The sequence below is a fragment of the Mastomys coucha genome, unplaced genomic scaffold (genome assembly GCF_008632895.1).
Source record: "Mastomys coucha isolate ucsf_1 unplaced genomic scaffold, UCSF_Mcou_1 pScaffold6, whole genome shotgun sequence".
Classification (NCBI taxonomy): Eukaryota; Metazoa; Chordata; class Mammalia; order Rodentia; family Muridae; genus Mastomys; species Mastomys coucha.
In genome coordinates this window covers 99,442,413-99,463,223 of record NW_022196912.1, presented here as the reverse complement: position 1 = coordinate 99,463,223, position 20,811 = coordinate 99,442,413, and the positions used below count along the sequence as shown (strand labels likewise).

General features: G+C 42.2%; 2 protein-coding genes across 7 annotated transcripts in view; one reads left to right on the top strand and one right to left on the bottom strand.

Moving 5' to 3' along the window:
* Nucleotides 1–8,211, bottom strand: part of Lin52 (lin-52 DREAM MuvB core complex component) — a 111,426-nt gene extending 103,215 nt beyond the window's left edge. For 2 of the 5 annotated variants that reach the window (XR_004114044.1, XM_031355239.1), the window contains exons 1-4: nt 7,874–8,211; nt 3,812–3,886; nt 1,917–1,954; nt 228–294 (exon numbers count right to left, since the gene is read on the bottom strand). Coding sequence is in view for 4 of the 5 variants with exons in the window: in XM_031355239.1 (XP_031211099.1) it covers nt 228–294; nt 1,917–1,954; nt 3,812–3,886; nt 7,874–7,961 (268 nt within the window). In the remaining variant the exon portion in view is untranslated. The remainder of the gene's footprint in view (nt 1–227; nt 295–1,916; nt 1,955–3,811; nt 3,887–7,873) is intronic. The other 3 variants (XM_031355240.1, XM_031355241.1, XM_031355243.1) reach the window with 3 other exon arrangements.
* Nucleotides 8,212–8,867: 656 nt separating this feature from the next.
* Nucleotides 8,868–20,811, top strand: part of Aldh6a1 (aldehyde dehydrogenase 6 family member A1) — a 21,739-nt gene continuing 9,795 nt past the window's right edge. Inside the window, exons 1-5 of one of the 2 annotated variants that reach the window (XM_031355226.1) lie at nt 8,868–8,987; nt 17,057–17,116; nt 19,400–19,474; nt 19,634–19,795; nt 20,635–20,713. In XM_031355226.1, the coding sequence (XP_031211086.1) occupies nt 8,937–8,987; nt 17,057–17,116; nt 19,400–19,474; nt 19,634–19,795; nt 20,635–20,713 (427 nt within the window). In that variant the 5' untranslated portion in view covers nt 8,868–8,936. Of the gene's footprint in view, nt 8,988–17,056; nt 17,117–19,399; nt 19,475–19,633; nt 19,796–20,634; nt 20,786–20,811 lie in introns of both variants that reach the window. The other variant, XM_031355224.1, reaches the window with a different exon arrangement.

Below are 20,811 nucleotides of genomic sequence, written 5' to 3'. Positions count from 1 at the left end.
CAAAAACCAAACAAACAAACAAAAAGCAAAAAAAACAAAAACAAGCCAGATGGTTGTGGTGCAGGCCTCTAACCCCAGTACACAGGAGGCAGAGGCAGGCACAACTCCAAGTTCCTGGCCTGCCTGGTCCAAGACAGCCAGGACCACACAGAGAAACCTTGTCTCGAAAACCCAACCCACCCCAACCGAAGCCAAAAAAGAGGAGAGTAGACACCAGCATCCCATACCTTTCAACATATCGATGTCATCACGCTCTATCTCAGCCATCCATTTCGGTGGAGAGCTTGTGATGGGCTGTCAAAAAATAAGAATATATTCATTCAGGTATATCTTTCTTATAAGAAGTAGTTTGTCACACAATCTTCAGATTGTTTAAAAATCCTGGAAAACTGCAATCTCAAAAATCCAGGTTTTGTGGGTAGAGAGATGGCTCATTGGGCAAGAGCACTGACTGTTCTTCCAGAGGACCCAGGTTTGATTCTCAGCATCCTCAACCACCTGTGACTTCAGGCATTTGGGATCTGATGCCTTCTTCTGGCCTTCTTGGGCACTAGGCACAAATATTATACACAGATATACTTGCATGCAAAATACCCACATACACAAAATATACAAACAAACAAACAAACACAATTTTAAAACCATGTTTCTAGGTCGAGATTTGACTTCAAAGAGTCACTACACAAAATGCTGCTGCTCAGTTATAAAGATGGGCTCAGTGATTGAACTAAGGCCATCAGGCTTGGTGATAAATGTGTTTAACTGTTGAGCTACCTCACCAGCCCAGAGTTCATAACTGTATGTAGAAATTTTTAGAAATTTTCAGCATTTTAATTATCTTTTCGTTTCTATAAGAAAACTTAAAATTATAAAAGCCCATTTGTAAGATAGGTAGCTTTCAAATCTAGTTGCATTCAAGAATCACCTAGACAATGTTAAAAAATAATAAATGTTAACAGACATAGTAGGATAAACAATCTGAGCAAAGAATGAGGCAAAAAGGATGGCAAGTTCAAGGTCAGCCTCAGTTACAGTGATGGTTTGAGAACAGCCCCTATAAGCACATATACTTGAATACTTAGTCCCTAGTTAGTGGAACTGTTTGGGAAGGATTAGGAGGTGTGGCAATGTTGGAGGCAATGTGTCACTTGGGGTGGGCTTTGAGGTTTCTTGCTCTACATGTGTCTGCTGCTTGTGGATAAGTAAGCTCTCAGCTACTACTCCAGTACCACACTTGCATACCTGTTGCCATGTTCACCACCCCTACCATGATGATCTCTGACACCGCAACCAAACCCTCAGTAAAATGCTTTCTTTTCTAAGTTGCCTTGGTCATGGTGTCTCTTCACAGCAATACAATAATGACTGAGACAGCTACAGTGATATCATCTTGTCCCACGTCCCTCATCCCTATGCAAAAACCAAACCCTGGTCATTAAGAGGGACTACTAGAAAGAACAGAGCTAATGAATTAAGAAACCACCACCACCCACCACAAACCAAAGTGATGGTGCAGCAGGTAGTGAGCTTGCTGCCAAACCTGATAACCTGAATTCAAACCCCAGGAACCACATACTAAAAAGAGAGAACCAACTCCTACATAAATAAGGAGGGTGAGGGGGTCCTTCAGAGTTATAGTTGGGGTGAACAGAACACCAGTGTCACATCAAGTATTTCGAATGTTTAACCTTAAAGCCTATGAGCTGAACAAAGAGGCTAACAGGCAAGGGTCAAAGAAAAGCATTTAAGCAGAGAGAGGGATTATCAGCAGTTAACAGTATGAAATAAAAACATTTAAAAGTCTATAGTCAAAAATGGTTAGAAGACTATGACACTAGTCTTGAAAATAAAGATTTGAGCTTTTGACCCAAGAGCACACTTTGAATAGACTTCCACGACAGAAGCTATTTACTTACACTTTTGAAAGAAGCTGCAAACTCAGCAACACCTGGTACTAGAAAAGAAAAAAAAAAGTTACTCATTTAAGAAACATTTGTGTTTAGGCACTGAGGATTTAAATAATAATAATAAGAAGAAAATGCTGAGTGATGGTGGTGGTGCACGCCTTTGATCCTAGCACTCAGGAGGCTGACACAGGGCAATCTCTGTGAGTTCAAGGCCACTCTGGGCTACAGAGCAAGTTCCAGGACAGCCATGGCTAGACAAAGAAACCTTGTCTGAAAAGAGCGAAACACAAACAAACAAACAAACCAAAAACCTAAAAAACTAAAAACCAAAGTCTTGCCTTCAAGTAGCTTACACTCTAGAAAAGGGCAGAGCATAGATTATTAACATTAATTAAGCATTTCAGAAAACCATCTGGTGTTCCAGGAAGACAAAAACAAACAAACTCTCAAAGAGAAAGGGCAGGAGAAGCTTCTCTGAGAAACTGATGCCTCCTGCTTTAAAGCACCAGGATCTGACCTGGAGAACAGTGAGCTATCTCTTGCCAGAAAGTTTTTGGATTTTTTTGTTTTGTTTTGTTTGTTTGTTTGTTTTTTGTTTTTGTTTGTTTGTTTGTTTTTTCAAGACAGGGTTTCTCTGTATAGCCCTGGCTGTCCTGGAACTCACTCAGGCTGGCCTCGAACTCAGAAATCCACCTGCCTCTGCCTCCCAAGTGGGAGGCAGAAATCCCACCGCTGCCAGAAAGTTTTAATTCCCTTTCCAGGGCTAGAGATTTAGACCAAGAGTAGGTTGCTTTTCTAGCATGCACATGACCGTGGGTTTGATCCCCAGGGCTGCAAATAAATAAGTAAATAAATAATATGAATAAACTAAACATTCTTTTACAATTGTCCTGTTTGGTTTATTTACTCAAATGCCTCATGGATAGTATCACATTAAAAAGCAAAAAAAAAAAAAAAGCTAAAATTACAAATGTAAAGTTAAATAATATCCAATTCTATTAATTAAGAAATACAAGCTAGGGAACGCTCAGTAGGGAAAGGTACTTACCACCAAGCCCAACAACCTAAACTGTGGATTCCCAGGTTTATGGTAAAAGGCCAGAACTGACTTGGATGAGCTGCCCTCTGATCTCTATATGTGCATCATGGCACATGAGTCCCTCCCTCCGCCCAATAATGAATATAATTTAATTTAAAAGAAATGCAAGCTAAACATAACATCAAGGAGTACCACTGGCTAGTGAGAAAATGGGCAGTCATCTCTTCTACATACAGGACAGATATGCAAGGATACTCACTAATACACTGCCTGTGAAATACAAATGAGCTAATCTAGGTCTGTCTCCAAATAGAATGTGAATATAGAAGCTAGAATATACCTGTCCACTGTAGTATATGTAAAACAACGAAGCAGACCTACAAAGATCAACATGGAAAGATCCACCAAATTACTTGTTTAAATAAATTAAGCTGAAAGCTCTCTATATATTACATCATCATTATGAGAAACAAAAACTCCTGTGTGTGTGACATACAGACATATATATAACATATATGTATATGCTTATCTGTACTAGCATAAAAAAGTCCAAACCAGTACATATAATATTACAAACAATATTTAACTATTTCACTAGAGGAGATGAAGAAATGCTTTGTGCATCTCGGTATTAACTGAAATTCAGATATATAGTTTTAAATTTTGTTTAAAAGCTCATTATCACTTCTTGCAATGTTCTGAAAAATTAAACCACCAAGTCCCTATTTTTACTGTACATCAATCTCCTCTCTTTGAAGCAAAATAAAAGCTTTAGTCATCAAATACATGATAACGCTGCAAAATTCTCCCAAGGGAGCCCCGACTCCCCTGCATCAATTCTATTACAAGAAAAGTCAGAACTTACACTGTTCTGGCCAAAGATCTGGCGAGGCACGGTCAAGTTTCTCAAAACTTAGCAAAGATGCTTCCAAATCTGTCCCTAGAACCAAACAGCAAGATGGGATGAGAAACATACTCATTAATATTTTATTACATTTCAATCTCAAAGAACATAACCTGAAACATTCAAATTACAAGTTTAGAGATCTGAACTATTGATTCCCTGAAACCCTATTGGGGCACAATGTAATACAAATAAATTTAATTCTCTCATCAAAACTCAGACTTCCACTCATTAAATAAGAGTGTTTAAGAAAGTCCGGGGCTCAGTGGTTAAGAGCACTGATTGTTCTTCCAGAGGACCTATGTGCAGTCCCCAGAACCACATGGCAGCTAACAACTGTCTATAATTCTAATTAACATACAGAGACATACATGCAAGCAAAATAGCTATACGTGTACAATTTCCTTAAAAATGGGTATCAGGTGGACATGGTGATTGACACCTGTAATCCCAGCATTTAGGAGACTAAGGCAGGAGGAGCACTGAAAGGATAGAGCACTCCAGGATAGAGCAAAACCCCTTGTAAAGAGTGTCAGCAAACCCACCTGTCTTCACTACACTCTTCAACTCGTCACCAGTTACAGTCAGCTAAGTATCACTGCTGTCAACAAAGATAATCTCGACTGTAGACCATTGTCTTCAGCTTTGACAAGCACCTCAACAGTCTCCTTGTACCAGCAGTTTCTATCTTAGGCTCATAGCCAACAAGCAAGCCTGATCTAGAATTTATCTCCTTTTTCACTTAGGCAGGTAGATCTTTAAGTTTGAGGCCAGCCTGCATACCTAGTAAGATCCAGAAGAGCTGGGGCTGCAGAGTGAAACCCTGTCTCATAAAAATAAATAAACCAATGAGAGAAAGAGAGACTATACTTAATGTTAACCAAGTCTCCACATGTATGCACACACATTCACCAGTACCCACATGCATGTCTGAGTGCAGACACACACAAAAACATACAAACTCTCACTTTAAACTCATAGCCTCCCTCCTGGGTATCCTGTTGTCCTTACTCTCGCACCTCACACGTGTGTGTGTGTGTGTGTGTGTGTGTGTGTGTGTGTGTGTGTGTGTGTGCGCGTGCGCGCGCCTGTGTATGGAGGTAATGAGTGCACAAGTAATTAAAGACTATAAAGACCAGAAAGGATGCTGAATGTCTTCCCTTTGCTCTCAGGTTTATTGACAGAGTTGCTCACTAAGAAGTTAGCTAGCCAGTGAGCTCTCAGGATCTGGTTGTTTCTGTGCATGCCCTCCCTGCCCCAACAATGTTGGCAGTACAACCATACCTGGCTTCAAACTCAGCTCCTCTTATTTGCAAAGCTACCTACTGTATATCATCTCCCCAGGCCCTACACTTTCTAACCTATAAAAATCTTAATTCTGTCCCTAGTGCACTGAAACTACTGTCATCAAGATTACCTTTGGTAAACCCTCCCACTTGCTTCCCTCTGCGACCTCTCTATAGCATGTGATGCTCCTCCTCCCTGCTTTTATGAAACTACTATGCTCCTCTCCTCTTGGTGACTCCTCTTTCAGCCTGCTCCACTCAGATCTCAGACTGTGCTGGCTTTACTCTCTACTACAACCTCCACCATCATAGACCAGTGACAATTCATATTTCAAGCCTCAACCATCCTCCTGTCCAAGAGACTAGCTACTTGATGTCCCTTTCTATTTGCACGTTGGGCAAACCCCTTAATACTTCTATGTTCAAAACTCCACTTTTCCAACCCTCTCCATCTCCAGAAATTGGAATGTCACAATCCCAAGTTCTCTGAATTATTTACTTTTCATTGGTTTTTCATCTGTGTAGGATCCAGCATTCCATGAATTCTGCATCAGCTGTGCTTTGCATGACAGACAGGTGCTACCATTTGTACAGGCCTGAGTTATCTCTCCCCAGCTTACTCTGGTTTTGTTTGGTTTGCCTCCAGGAGTCACTATGTTACTTTTTTATAGACATAAGCACATCTTTTGTCTTAGTAGAATTAAGTTTCCTCTCAGATACAAACACCTTCAATTTGAAGAAGAGTTGTATGCTCTCTGATTCTAGAAACCTCACTTATCCAGCAAAAACTGGCCTTGCACCACAGCCTTCCAGATACTGGGTTTTAGAAGCCCTATTCCCAGGAGACCTCCATAGACACCAAGATGAACCCCAATTTAAAAACAAAAACAAAAACAACAAAAATTCTACCAACACTTTTGTTTTTGCTAGTAAGAAAAGGATGTTTTAGAAAGAAAAAGAAAAAAAGAAAAAAGGAAAAGAAAAAAAATCACCCAGGCTAGAGAATCTCTTTTGTTGTGAACACTTTTTTTTTTTTTTGAGACAGGGTTTTTCTGTGTAGCCCTGGCTATCCTAGAACTTACTCTGTAGACCAGGCTGGCCTTGAACTCAGAAATCCGCCTGCTTCTGCCTCCCAAGTGCTGGGATTAAAGGCGTTCACCACTGCCCAGTGTGAACACAATTTCTTTAAGAGGCCAGGTATAGTGGTACAAACTTTTAATCCCAGCATACTGGAGGCATAGGTAGGAAAGCTCAATAGGATAGTGAGTCTGAAGCCAACCTGGGCTACACAGTGAGACCCTATCTCAAGAAAGGAAAGAAGGGAGGAAGGAGGAAATTCTGGTAACATTGTTTGTGAATAGAATCTAATCATTCTTTTTAGTACTAAAGACTGAACCTAGGGTCTTGTTCATGATAAGCAAGCTCTCTACCACTGAACTACATTCTCACTTTTTATTTTTCATTTTTAGATTTATTTATGTGTATGGCTGCTTTGTCCCCATGGTATATATGTGGAGCACATGCATGCCTGATGCCCATGGAGGTCAGATCCTCTGGGACTGAATGGTGAGTCGCCATGTGGATGCTGGGAATAGAATCCAGATCTTTTGCAAAAGCACCAGGTGCTCTTAACCACTGAGCCATCTCTCCAGCCTCCTGTATCCTCCTCACATTTTACAAGAGATTTATTTATTATGTATACAATGTTCTGCCTGCACACCAGAAGACGGCACCAGATTTCATTATAGATGGTTAGGAACCACCATGTTGTTGCTGGGAATTGAACTCAGGACCTCTGGGAAAGCAGTCGGTGCTCTTAACCTCTCTCTGAGCCATCCATCCATTCCTCCCTTACTATTTAAAATAAAACTTTTTATTTCAAGCTGTGTGGTGGTGGTACATGCCTTTAATTTGAGCACTCAGGAGGCAGAGGTAGGAGGCGCTCGAGACCAGCCTTATCTATAGAGCAAGTTCCAGGACAACCAGGACTACACAGAGAAACCTTGTCTCAGGGGAAAAAAAAAAAAACCAACCAACTAAACCCCAACTTTTTATTTGAGACACGCTTTACCTACAATTTCCTCCGCAGCCTAAGCAAGCCTGAAGCAGCAATCCTCCTGCCTCAATCTCCCAAGTAGCTAGAATTAGAGATCACACACTGAGGCCAGTTTCACTTTTGGATAAACGTTAACTTAAGGCCAAATCCTTTACAGGCATTATTCTAAAACCTAGGATTAAACTTATGAAATAAGACAGACTTGGAATTTATAATTGGGCGTGGCCTGGGCAAAGTCAACAGAATAACTATATATACTGAGACACTGAATAATGACAGAAAAGCAACTCTAAATACTAAAGCAGAACCGCGAGCAAAAGCATACGGGCATAACAAGAACACCTATTTGCCACCTGAGATGACTTGCATCTTAGAAAACATATAAGCAGAACTGCTCCTGCCCTCAGTCTACGCAACAACACATAAAGTAGAGGAGTGACGGCTTAAGGAAGGTTTGAGAAGCGTGCGAAACTACATTAACAAGCCTAATTTTCATTCCCTCGAGACTCAAGGCAAGGAAACCAGGTCCCCGCTTCTCCTGCCAGCATACCCCAAAGAAGACAAGTGGGAGAGAAAGGAGAGGGACTCAAGAAAAAAAAAGTGTAAGGGTGAAGACGGTGGAAGTTCCCAGAGAAACAAATAATGATACTACAGACCAACAATCTCCAGGCCGGCTCTTACCGTCTGTGGGAGACGCCAAGGCAACGGTCCTGAACTGAGAAGGAGACAAGCATCTTTCTCTCCCGGCTCGGTACACCCTAGACCTCATGTCAGTCACCACTCACAGCTATAGAGCTTGAGCTCTACTGAGATGAGAACAGAACCAACACTCCAATGGGCCTGTTCAAAAAGAAAGCTCCTTTTCCCCTCAGCAGCCCCTTTGGAACTCTCTGCATCACCGATGGGCCGGAGTGACCTCTGTCCTTTTTCCCGGATAGGGTCTCTCTCCGGTTGGTGGCCTCCTTCAGCTTCCTAGTACACAGCAAGGAGACAGCCGGCATACCCCAAAGAAGAGAAGTGAGAGAGAAAGGAGAGGGGCTCAAGAAAAAAAGTGTAAGGGTGAAGACCGTAGAAGTTCCCAGAGAAACAAATAATGATACTACAGGCCAACAATCTCCGAGCCGGCTCTTACCGTCTGTGGGAGACGCCATCTTCCAGCCCATGTCACGTGACGTGGCCAACCGTCGGCGGGAAAGCGGGGATCCGCAAGCCACGCCCCTAACAGGGATAACCTATCCTTAACTCACAACCCGGTCTCGTTTCCCTCCCTCATAGGGTGACATTTGCCTAGTCCCACCCAGGCAGCAGCCCCACCCGCGGAGTGGTAGTTAAGGTGGAACGTAAGCAAAAGTCTTCAAGGACCTTATTTACTTTCCTTAGCAAAGGGGCGGGATCTTGGGGGGGAGCCTACCTGTAGCCAATCGGAGTCCTCGGTTAGGGGGTGTCTCCCCTGTGTGCTTAATATGCAGTACCAATTCGAGGGGGCGTCTCCCAATCTCCGCCAACAAAAATAGGCTGAAGTGATAGGGGACGAGAACCTTTCCCCCTTTGACCAATCACCTATCCCCAGGGCTGGGAGTGATGGGTGGAGTCAAGAATTCTGACATGTAATTGGTTATGAGCAGTGGCCCTCTCCTCCAATGGAGAGGCTCGGTCGTATTATAGGCGTGGCTTAACGGTGTAGCTTCGGGGGAGGCACTGGCAGCCAAGGCGCGGGGGAGCTGGGCAGAGTCGGTGGTGAACCATGGCGGCGGCAGTGGCGGCAGCGGCAGCAATGCGGTCCCGGATCCTGCAGGCGAGTGAGGGTGGCGACGAGGGACCATGATGTTAGAAATGGGTCCTTTCCGCCCCGTCTATAAACCATGCTTCTTCCGGACAGACTTCTTGGCCCAGCCCCTTCTTTGCAGACCCTTGTGTTCCACCAGACCCGTACGTTCGGGCTGTCTTGTCACTCCCTACCGCCTGGCCCCGGGATCCAGCCCCGAACGGTCACGCCTGTCCCTCCCCCCAACCCCACTTTTACTCCTGAGCCTTTTCTTTTCTAGCTTTGACCCACCCACCTCCAGTCCAGCTCAGTCCTTGCTGTCACCCGCTGGCTTGCTTTCTTTTCTCTCTTTGGTTCCTCCCACAGTCTCTCTTTCACCTCTGTACCAGCCACCTCTGTGCCCCAGAAACTCCTCCATTTGGTCACTGTTCACAGAGTACTTTTCTCTGCCAGCGTCCCTTCCCCCATCCAGCCTCTATGTGAGGTAAGAGGGGATGGGAGCTCATTACGGACATGGAACGAGGATCAGAGAAGGAACTTTGGATCTCCTAGACATGCACTCTAGGTTTTCACATCAAAGGCAGCCATTTGCTAGTTTTCACAAAACTATTCTGGCTCTTAGTGTCTTTCCCAAGTTCTGGGCCAGATTAAACTTTCTCAGCGAAGTTAAACTTTTGAAGGTAAATAAGAGCATGTTTTGCTAATACTACTTCATTCAAAAGACTAGATTCCCAAACAGATGGTGGAAAATGAGAGCCTAGGAAGACACGTTCCCAAAATCAGTTCTCAAGTGCCAACACACCCTCCATTCTTCTAGGCTGCGATTGGAACCCCACAGAAGCCAATGCAAGGGAAGTTGTAGCGCTCCAGAAGCTACACGCCTGTGATCCCCAGCTTTGGTTATAGCTTTTCCCGTGTGTTTACGTCTTAGCATGAACTTAGAATTCGGAGACAAGACTTGCTCTGTTCCTGGCAAGATTCATAATCCAGCATTAAGCAACATTGTCTCTTACTCGTTAAGCTTAGGAATGTCTCTTGTACTTTTATATAAAATTGCATTTCTGTTCGCCAGGTTTTTAGGAGTTCTCCTGCAGAAATGTGTGCATGTGTTTGATTCTTGGTGAAGTCCCCAAAGGTTCATGTTTGAATGATATTTAGTGGGACAGTGTAGAGAATGGGCTGAAGGTCTTTAAGGGCTGGCATGACTTCACTCCCCTAGTTCTATTCTGGTATCTTTTTCTAGTAACAGATACAGCATTTCCTCTCTAGGTTTTCCATTATCAACCTCTTAAAATCCTTTATTAAAAAAACCTTCCTCTCTCATCATGGTGATGAGGTAACCATTACCATGAGTCACTGAAAATCCTAAGATAATTTGTCCTTTGCCTAAAGGAGCAGAAATTCTTTTCTCAGGTATGTTATTTTTGGAAGAAATACTCTTTTTTTTTTTCTTTCTCTCTAAAAACCAAATTGTAGAAACTTTTGAACTGACTTGGAAAAAGACCAGAAATAGTTTTCAGACAATTAGTTACTGTAATCTGGAACTTTGATAAAAGCTAATCTATGTAGGCATGTGGTACTTGTGTGCAGGCCTAGTTCTTGGAGAAACAGAGAAACGAGGCAGGAAAATCTCTTGAGACCACTTCAAAACCAGCCTGGGAAGGGAACCCGCCAGAGAGCAGGAGTGGAGATGAGGAAGGCAGTTAAAGAAGAGAATGAAAGGCAACATTGTATACTGACACGCCTGAAGACACTTCAATGAAACCCAGTACTTAGTCAATGGTTACTGAGGAAAAATAATCAACAAAAATGCTTTCTAAAATAAAATGCAGAACTGGAGAGGTAGCTCAAAGGTCAGGAGTGCTAACTTCTCTTCAGAGGGCGGATGTTCAGTTCCCAGCACCCATATTGGGTAGCTCACAACTGTCTCTAACACCAGCTTTAGGGGATCTTATGCCTTCTGTTCCCCAAGGGCACCTGTATGCATGTTGCATACAATCATACATACCCAAAAATTAAAAAAAAAAAAAAAAAAAAAAAAAAAAACAAAAAAAAAAAAAAAAAAAAAAAAAAAAACAAAAACAAGAAAAAACAGCAAAACCCTTAACAAAATCAACAACAAAATACCATGCCGGGCGGTGGGGGCACACGCCTTTGAAAACCAAACCAAACCAACCAAACAAGCAAACAAAAACCCAAAAACCAAAACTGGGTTTCTTATCTCTGAATGGGAAAGATAAAATCACACAAGCAGAGGGGAGGGGGCTAGGTTAAATTCTTCTAATTCCAAAACAGAAAAGACAGGCTGACTATTTAAAATAACTGAGAACTCACCCATTACTTTGTATGCTGCCCTAAAAAATAAATTTAAAAAACTCTGAAATATAAATTTGATCCTTTTTAGGTTCTTCTCTATGATTCGTGGCTGTCAGAATGTTTTCTGTGTATCTTATGAGAGAGAGAGAGGCTTAGTAAATTATCCAGGTATTTTGTTTTGTTTGGTTGGGTTTTTTTTGTTGTTTTGTTTTGTTTTGTTTTGTTTTGTTTTGTTTTGTTTTGAAACAGGGTTTCTCTGTGTAACCCTGGCTGACCTGGAACTCACTTTGTAGACCAGGCTGGCCTCAAACTCAGAAATCCACCTGCCTCTGCCTCCCATGTGCTGGTGTTAAAGACCTGCCCCACTAAGAAAACCAGTTTTAAAGAAACCCAGTGACCTGACTGGATCGTGCAGAGCAAATCTATGAATTTAACCCTAACTCTACTACTTTCTAGTTTTAGGAATATCTGTGAAGAATTTTAAAATATGGTGAAGTGAATTGGCTGGCACCTCAGGTCACTGCCTCAAGATCATCTAGTTAGTAATAGATGGAGCTGAGAGTTTAGGACTTAGATCTTGGCATGCTTTTCTTTCTTTCTTTGCCCATCCTAGACTTTTTTTTTTTTTTAGATTTATTTATGTATTATATGTTAGTACACTGTAGCTGTCTTCAGACACTCCAGAAGAGGGCATCAGATCTCGTTAAGGATGGTTGTGAGCCACCATGTGGTTGCTGGGATTTGAACTCAGGACCTTCAGAAGAGCAGTCGGTGCTCTTAACCACTAAGCCATCTCTCCAGCCCCCCCCTTTTTTTTTTAAAGATTTATTTATTATTATACATAAGTACACTGTGGCTTACTTCAGACGCACTAGAAGAGGAAGTCAGATCTCATTACAGGTGGTTGTGAGCCACCATGTAGTTGCTGGGATCTGAACTCAGGACCTTTGGAAGAGCAGTCAGTGCTCTTACCCCCTGAGCCATCTTGCCAGCCCCCATCCTAGACTTTTAACATTCACAATTGTAATGCAGTAAAAGCGCTAGACAGTTGGAGGTGCCGAGGGTACTGCTTCTTGTGCTTCTTTGAGAAGCACAAGCTTCTTAAAGGAGCTGCTTCCCGGTTTGAATGTTAGAAGGCTATCAAGTCATTAGCCAAGGGGAGAAGACAAAGGAAATGGCAGCTAGGAAATTAGTATCTAGAGCAGTGGTTCTTGATCCATGACTCAAGACCCCTCTGGCTTGTGCAACCCTTCATATCAGATATCCTGCATATCAGATATTTTCATTATGATTCATAACCATAGCAAAGCCATAGCAGCAACAAAAATAATTTTATGGTTGGGGGTTACCACAATCTGAGGAATTAAAGGGTTGCAACATTAGGAAGGTTAAAAATCACTGCCCTAGACAGTGAAAGTCATAGGCTAGTTTATTCAAGAATTGTGCTACTGAATAGATCTTAGGAAATGCAAAACATATGAGGTCTAACCCTGCAAAAGCTACATGGTGCTATTTCAGTGTATTGGGTATACTGTCTATAGTGTACAAGTGAAAACACAAAGCTTAACTGATTTGGAATGCTGAAATTAGCTGATCTGTACACTTTCTATCCTTAAGGGAGAACACATGAAACAATATTAGTAACAAATTATTGCTTGGTGACTATTCATCTTTTGAGTCTGCAATATATTAACAAGCCCTCAGTCTGTTCGAGCAATTATGCTAGGGGCAGGGGACACAATGGTCTAGTGATCTGAAGAGACACTTAATAATTAAACAAGCTATTATCCTGTAATGTGGAATGAAAAGTGGAGGCATTTGGGTGCTTGATGAACTCCACAATTAGGTGTTTATCCCATATCTGGAGTTGAGACTTCCTGAGGGAGTTAAGAAGCCAGGTAAGTGAAATGAGACCGACAGATGGATCAGCATATGCACAACAAAGAAGATAAAACATGTCCAGAAGTCTTGAGCCACCCTTGGGACAAAACTGTATAATGTCCAGCTCCAGGATGGTTGGAACAGGGAGCAAGGAGGAAGTAGTGAGCAAACTATGAAGTTTGAGAAGCAAAAGTACTATGTGGTGTCCTCTGAAACCAGGGATGTTAATCTTAATTGCAACGGGCAATAAAAAGCCACTCAGCCAGGCAGTGGTGGAGCATGCCTTTAGTCCCAGCACTTGGGAGGCAGAGGCAGGAGGATTTCTTGAGTTTGAGGCCAGCCTGGTCTATAGAGTGGGTTCCAGGACAGCCAGTGCTATACAGAGAAACCCTGTCTCGAAAAAACAAAACAAACAAACAAACAAACAAAAAAGCCACTCAGAGGGTTTTTCTGCTGTTTTATGTTGTGTTGCTAAAAATGGAACCCAGGACCTTGTAGACACTGGTTACTTTAAGGTTGAGGTGCACTCCCTGCCTGGAAGGGTTCTACATAGGGGAGTAATTTGTATGCTCGAATAGACTGAGGATTTGTTAATGTTTTTGCCTAATTCCTCTTAGAAAGACCCTATTTATTTCTATTTATAGAATAGAAATTAGATTCAGAACATGTTAGGTTGGAAACTGAGTCTTGTTGGAAAGCCATTATTGAATTCTAAAGAAGAGACAGAGATGGTCGTCAGACTTGAACAAGGGGTGTGACTAGAGGAGAGGACAGTTTGTTCAGAGATTTGTAGGAAGATAGATGCGACTTTGTGCCAGGACTTGTTTGATTCACTGAGAAGCAAATGGGAGATGATGAGGTGACATTCAGAATTCTTGGTCTACCAAGTAACTAGGGACCATTGAGCAGGTGGGTGGGCTCTAGGAAGTAAAGCTGATGGGTGGGAGGAGAGGGAGGAGTTTAGCTTTTCAGCCAGCGTGATCCTAAGTAGAGGTGTGAAAATAGTTATATGGGTGTTACCTAAAGAGGAAGACTGGCTGAGGCCTGCAGACTTGTGGGTCAGCAGGATCCAGTTAATCCACTGGAGTTGCTGGGATCACTTAGAGAGGATATACAGAATGAGAAGAAAAGCCTGGGACTAAGCCTTGGGCAGTGGAGTTGATGATGGCCAGAAGAGGAGAGTGATCCAGCAAAAAAGATAAGGAGGGGATACAAAGAAAAAAATTGGGGAGGAAAGGGTGGAGAAGACAGCAGGGCGTCAAGGGAGACAAGTGAAAGGGCTTCAATTAGCCAGTCCCCTCTGCTGTGAGGTCCAGTCTAAGGAGGACTTAGGAGGAGTCACACTTACTCATGAAGGTTAGAGTAGATTGAAGAGCTGTCAGCAGTTAAGGAAGTACAGATAGTTGAGAGAGGGGACTCGGGTGGCAGCATCAAAAAATCTCAGGGTGAGGGTGAGAACCCAGAGCTCACTGGGACTTTGTGTTGCTCTCCTCCGCTCCCTGATCCCTGTTGATGGTCATCGAAAGAACTCAAGGGAGACACGCATAGTGTAGTGCAGTGTAGTGTAGCATAGCGTAGCATAGCATGGCATAGAAGTGAAGCACTCTGTTGGTGAAAGTGGACAATGGCCAAGGGGAGCAACTGTCATAAGATCACCTTCTCAAGAGGTGAGAGTAACCAGTGGCCATGGAAACCATCACCCCAGCTTTCCTTTACATCTTTTACTGGGATATTTCTCAAGTCATCTTTTGTAATGTGTTGAACATTTTTGTTCCAGAAATACAATGTGAGATTTAATATTATTATAATTGAGCCTCCCTCGACTCCCTGATTTTTTTTTTATCCTACAAAATATCAATATGCTCTCCTGCCATGAGGTACCTGTACCATTTTTAAAATAACCCTATTAGGTGAAATTGACACAAAATAAGATGTACACACTGCACTTGGTAAGACTTACTGCCTGTGAAAGTATCACAAGATAATACAAATATCCATCACTCCAAACAGTACCCTCTTAGCTCTCTTCCCACTGTCCCATCCAGCAGTGCCTGTAGATATGAGCTTGAGTGCCTAGCTTTATAGCAATGAAATCATCTAGTGTTTCAGCTCGTTGTCTTTTCTCCCTTGGTACCCCAGACTGGCCCGGAATAAATGAGCCTTCAGCTTTCTGAAGGCTCTCCATACTCTTCTCATACTCAACTACTGCATTTTTAAAATATTACTACTAACATTTATTCTATAAAAAATGGGCTCCATTGTGATATTTTCATATATCTGTACTTTGATCATAATATCTAATAGTACACAGTTGAATCACTACCAAGTTGGGGCTAATGAAAATAAAGACGCTATGAACATTTGTATTCAAGTATGCGTAAACATATATTTGTATTTCATACTATTTAATCTGTAGTTACATTGACCATAGACAATATTATCTATGGTTTATTATATTTATATTGGTTTATACTGTCTTCAACACCTTCTTTGGGTATCATATTAAGTACTTTTGTTGGGTTTGTGGTGACTGTTTTTTGCAAAATGTGATACGAAAGTTCCCTTAAGACTCCCTGGAAAGCTAGGACATGATCTTCATGATTTATAGTTTCTGCAACTTTCTGTGTTTGAGGCCTTCACTGTGTAGACTACCAAGCTAGCCTTGAGTTTGTGGTGACCTATTCTTCCCCCCAATCCACCCACCCTTTTTATGAAACAGGGTCTCACTAAATAGCCCTTGCTGACCTGGAACTCACTGTTTAGACCAGAGTGGTCTTGAATTCACAGAGGTCTGCCTGCCTCTGCCTACCAATGGGTTAGAATTAAAGGCCTGTGCCATAGCTCCTGGCCTTGTCTTTTTTAAAAAGTAAGGTAAAATAAAAAATAAAATAAAATAAAATAAAGACTATACAGCCAAAGCTGGGGGTGTAGCTCAATTGTGGAATACTTGCTAGCATTCACAAGACCCTTGGTCTAGTCCTTAACACCTGGGACCTGGGGAATAATGGTAAGAGACAGGGAGATTCAGTCTCAGTATTTCTATCTACAACTAAACTTCATTAAAAAAAAAAAAAAAAAAAAAAAGGTGCCAGGAATGGTGGCACACTCCTTTATTCCCAGCTCTCAGAAGTCAGAGGCAGGAGGATTTTTGTGAGTTCAAAGCCAGCATGGCCTATATATTGAGTTCCAGAACATCCAGGACTTTGTTGAGAGATACCTATCTCAAAAAACAAACAAATAAAAAGGTAATAATGGTAAGAGATGGGGAAATATGGCCTAATGCTATATTTATAAGCATTATGTTGTGGCTTATGCTTATACTCCTATACTTAAGAGGCTAGAAGGGAATCACTGGGTTCAGCTACACAGAGTTCCGGGAAAGCCTGGGCTACAGAGGGAGACTGTCTCAAAACAAAATTATATGTTCCTTTATGTCACAGTAGCTATATGGTGTCGAACATTATAACAGCCATTTGTCAAGTTTTATATCCTTTTCTGTGCTTATTTATCAAATTGTGTTTTGTTGAAATAGAGTCTTGGAGCTGAAGAGATGGCTCAGTGTTTAAGAGCACAGACTGCTCTTCCAGAGGTCCTGAGTTCAATTCCCAGCAACCATATGGTAGCTCATAACCATCTGTAATGGGATCCAGTGCTCTCTTCTGGTATATCTGAAGACAGCTACAATATACTCATATACATAAAATAAAAAATAAATAAATCTTAAAAAGAAAAACAAAAAGAAAGAAATAGAGTCTTAGTATATAGCCATGGCTGGCCTGAAACTCACAATGTAGACCAAGCTTATCTCTAACTTAGAGACCGCCTGTCTGCGTCCTGAGTGCTGGGATTAAAGGTGTGTACCACTGTACCAAACATTTATCAGATACTTTTTAATCCCATAGGTTTCTTCTAAAGTAAACTCTACATGGTATCCAGCATCCTCCTTCTCTTCGTCATCAGTGGTAAGTGACTTAGGAGATAAAGATGGATTTCTGGGAAGGGATCCAGTATCATTTTCAAGCTGATTGTGGTCAAAATGTGACTTTTAGTTTTGCAGTTTTTATTTTTTTTTATTTATATTTTTATTTTATGTGTTTACTGGTATTTTACCTGCGTGTCCTGCAGAGGCCAGGAGAGAGTATCCATATGCCCTGGAGCAGGTTACAGGTGGTTATGAGTGGATGCTGGGAATGGACCCTGGCTTCTCCGGAAGAGCTCTCAGTGCTCTTAACTACGGAGCCATCTCTCCAGCCCCTTGTTTTGTGTTTTTAAAATAGGTCTCATTATGTAGCCCTGGCTTGTCCTAACTCATTATGTAGATCAGGCTAGCCTTCAATTCCTACCTGGGAAATACTGGGATGGACAGATGTGTGGCAATTTCCCTGTAGGCTTTACAGCAGGCAGGGGAAAAAAATCAGAGTGAGGTAAGAATGAAACTTGGCTCAGTCTGACTTTGTTGCAACCAGTGCTGGACCAAGACTTGTAGAGTCTGGCCCAGATCATTCTACTTTAGTCACATTTAAACACAGCACATTTTGGGGGGAAAAAAGTATTCAGATAACAATTAACTCAGTCCTAAGGGGACAACAGTTTAAGACATGTTTACATTGGGATGCTTTACAAAGTACATCTGGCTTCTTTCACAAGAATGGCTACTGTTGACTCAGAGATAATGCCCAAGATTTGGGGTCTAGTGAGCTTGACTGAGACAAACATAATTCCTGTGGGTGTCCGGATTGGCCTGGATCTTAAGATAACATAGAAGTCGCTTAGGCTGTTATAAAATACAAGTGAGATTACTCATAAGAATGGGTTTTATGGCTGGGCGGTGGTGGCGCACGCCTTTAATCCCCGCACTTGGGAGGCAGAGACAGGCAGATTTCTGAATTTGAGGTCAGCCTGGTCTACAGAGTGAGTTCCAGGACACCCAAGGCTACATAGAAAAACCCTGTCTTGAAAAAAAACAAAAAAAAAAAAAAAAAGGGTTTTATGGTTTAAAAGCAATGCTCAAGATTTAGGAGGAAAGGGTCTGAGATAAGTAAAAGTGTGAATTCTGGGAGATACTGGCAGAACCTGTCTCATTAGACAACTAAGAATCACAAGGTTGTAACATTCCATCATTCCTGGCGTTCCAGGAAGAGCAGCTAAGCGCCTCACTCCTTTGGGAGTTAAGCTATGCGTTTAGTATTCCTGGCTTCTCCAGTGCTTGTCTGTGTGCACAAGTCTTTTTTAGTCCTCTACCAACCACCATACCCAGAAAAAAATGTCCTTTCTTGGTTTTCTTACCAGAAACTATATACCTATTATGTTTTAAACAATTTCAGTGTTGCAAAATGTTCTTTATAATTATAATTCTTAATGGCTGCATAATATTCCATCTGGTGTAGGTAATTTGAATTTTTTCAAGTAACAGTGTGCTTCAGTTTTTCAGTATTGTGAAATAAGTATTTTTTTGCAGTTTTTAAATACTTTTGGTGGGCTGTGGTGGCATATGCCTTTAATCCTAGCACTTCAATACTTTTGGATTATTTCTGTCTTTAATAGTTGTGTCATAAGGTATAAGCATTTCTATTGCTACTGAAAGTTTAAATTTTTGGTGGGAAAGGTGAAACTGTCCTGCAGTTTCATGAACCGGGTTCTGCCTCAACCAAATGGAGAAAGGAGACCTGAAACACAGAGTTCGAGAACAAAAGGACACGAAGCCAAGTTGAGGGTTTCCAATCAAGGCTCTCCTTTACTTTGGGGGTTCAGCATTTATATACAAGAGAGCATAACTGAATCTCTAGGTTACAACGACATTTGAATAACATAAGAAATTCGGGAGGAGTCAGGAAGAGTCCAGCAAAGTCTAGGAGGATGTCAAAGGGAAACCGGCTGCAGGGCTAAAGGTGTAAACTCAGGGCGTCTCACAGGTCTCAGCTCTGGGGAATGGCTGGAGGCGCAGTCCACAGTGGGGGAGGAGGTCAACAGCAGATGTCTTCAGGCTGTATATGTGCCAGCCAGCAGGCGCACAGCAGGCATGAGTTGAGTCTGCAGTGGCAAACTCCGATGTCTTGCAGCTGAGGGACCCCAACAGAAAGGGACTAGAGAGAAAGCTCAGCAGTTAGATCCAAATATCCACCAGAATTCTTTCTTTACAAGAGAAAGAGAAGCAAATAATTAACTTAAAGTTTTTTTTTCTTTTTCTTTTTTTGGCCCGTGTATGTACATGTGTATGTGTTTTGTTTTGTTTTGTTTTTCTCTAGCCAACTGTAAAGCTCTTCATTGATGGGAAATTTGTTGAATCCAAAAGTGACAAATGGATTGATATCCACAACCCAGTAAGCAAAACTTTTTTGGGACTTGAACGTGCTAACCTAGAATTTTGGGAGCCAGGGGCAACGTAGGGGGCTTGGAGCTCTCCCACAAAGCACAATGTTGCTGCTGTGAATAGGCCAACCTGGGGAAGTGAGGTATTGGTAAAATTGACTTCTTTTCAGGCCACCAATGAGGTTGTTGGTCGGGTTCCTCAGTCCACCAAAGCTGAAATGGATGCAGCTGTCGCTGCCTGCAAACGTGCTTTCCCTGCATGGGCAGACACATCTATTTTAAGCCGGCAGCAGGTCCTGCTTCGTTATCAGCAACTCATTAAAGAAAACCTGGTAAGAAATTTGAGGAGTGTCCTAAGCCTGTTTCCTAGGGTCTGTTAGTCACCTCTTGAGAGCCTTGTTCAGCTGTCCTCACTAACAACACAGAAAGACATTGATCAGGACCCTTCTCCTCATCCGGTTTCTCCCTCAGCTTTGTTTCTTCTTGGAGGAAAGTGGGAGCTGGATACAGCTCAGTGGTAGAGTATGTGCTTAGTGAATGTTAGTTAGAGTTTCATTGCTGTGAAGAGACAACATGACCAAGGTAGCTCTTATACGGGACAATACTTAAGTGGGGATAGCTGAAAGTTTCAGAGGTTTCAATCCATTATAATCATGTCTGCAGTCTGTAGGCAGACATGGTGCTGGCGAAGGAGCTTAGAGGTTCTACATCTTGATTCAAAAGCAGCCAGGAGAAGATTGTCTTTTGCAGACAGCCAGGAGGTCTCTTCCATTGTGGGTAGAGCTTAAGAATAGGACCTTAAAGCCCATCTCTACTGTGACTCACTTTCTCCTACAAGGGCACATCTACTCCAACAAGGCCACACCTCCTAGTAGTGCCATTTCCCATGGGCCAAGCGTATTCAAACCACCACACTGAACATGAGCAAGACCCTGGATTCAGCCAGACATCGTGGTTTGTGCCTGTAATCCCAGGACTTAGGAGGTAGAGGCAGAAAAATCAGGAGTCAAGGCCAGCCTCAAGTACAAAGTAAGCTTGAGGCTAGTCAGAGCTGCCTGAAATATGGTCTCAAAACAACAACAAAATCATGAAGTATATCTCCAACATCAAGCAAGTAAGTAAATAAAGGAACAACTTTGGATTAGTTTCTATTTATATGTTTTCTCTCTAGAAAGAAATTGCCAGGTTAATTACATTGGAACAAGGGAAGACTCTTGCTGATGCTGAAGGAGATGTATTCCGAGGCCTTCGTAAGCTGGGAGCCCCTCATTGGACTTGTAGGAGAGATCAAAAGGATATGGGAGTCAGACCCCACTGGGGAGGTTGATTCTTTATGTAGATTCTGCTA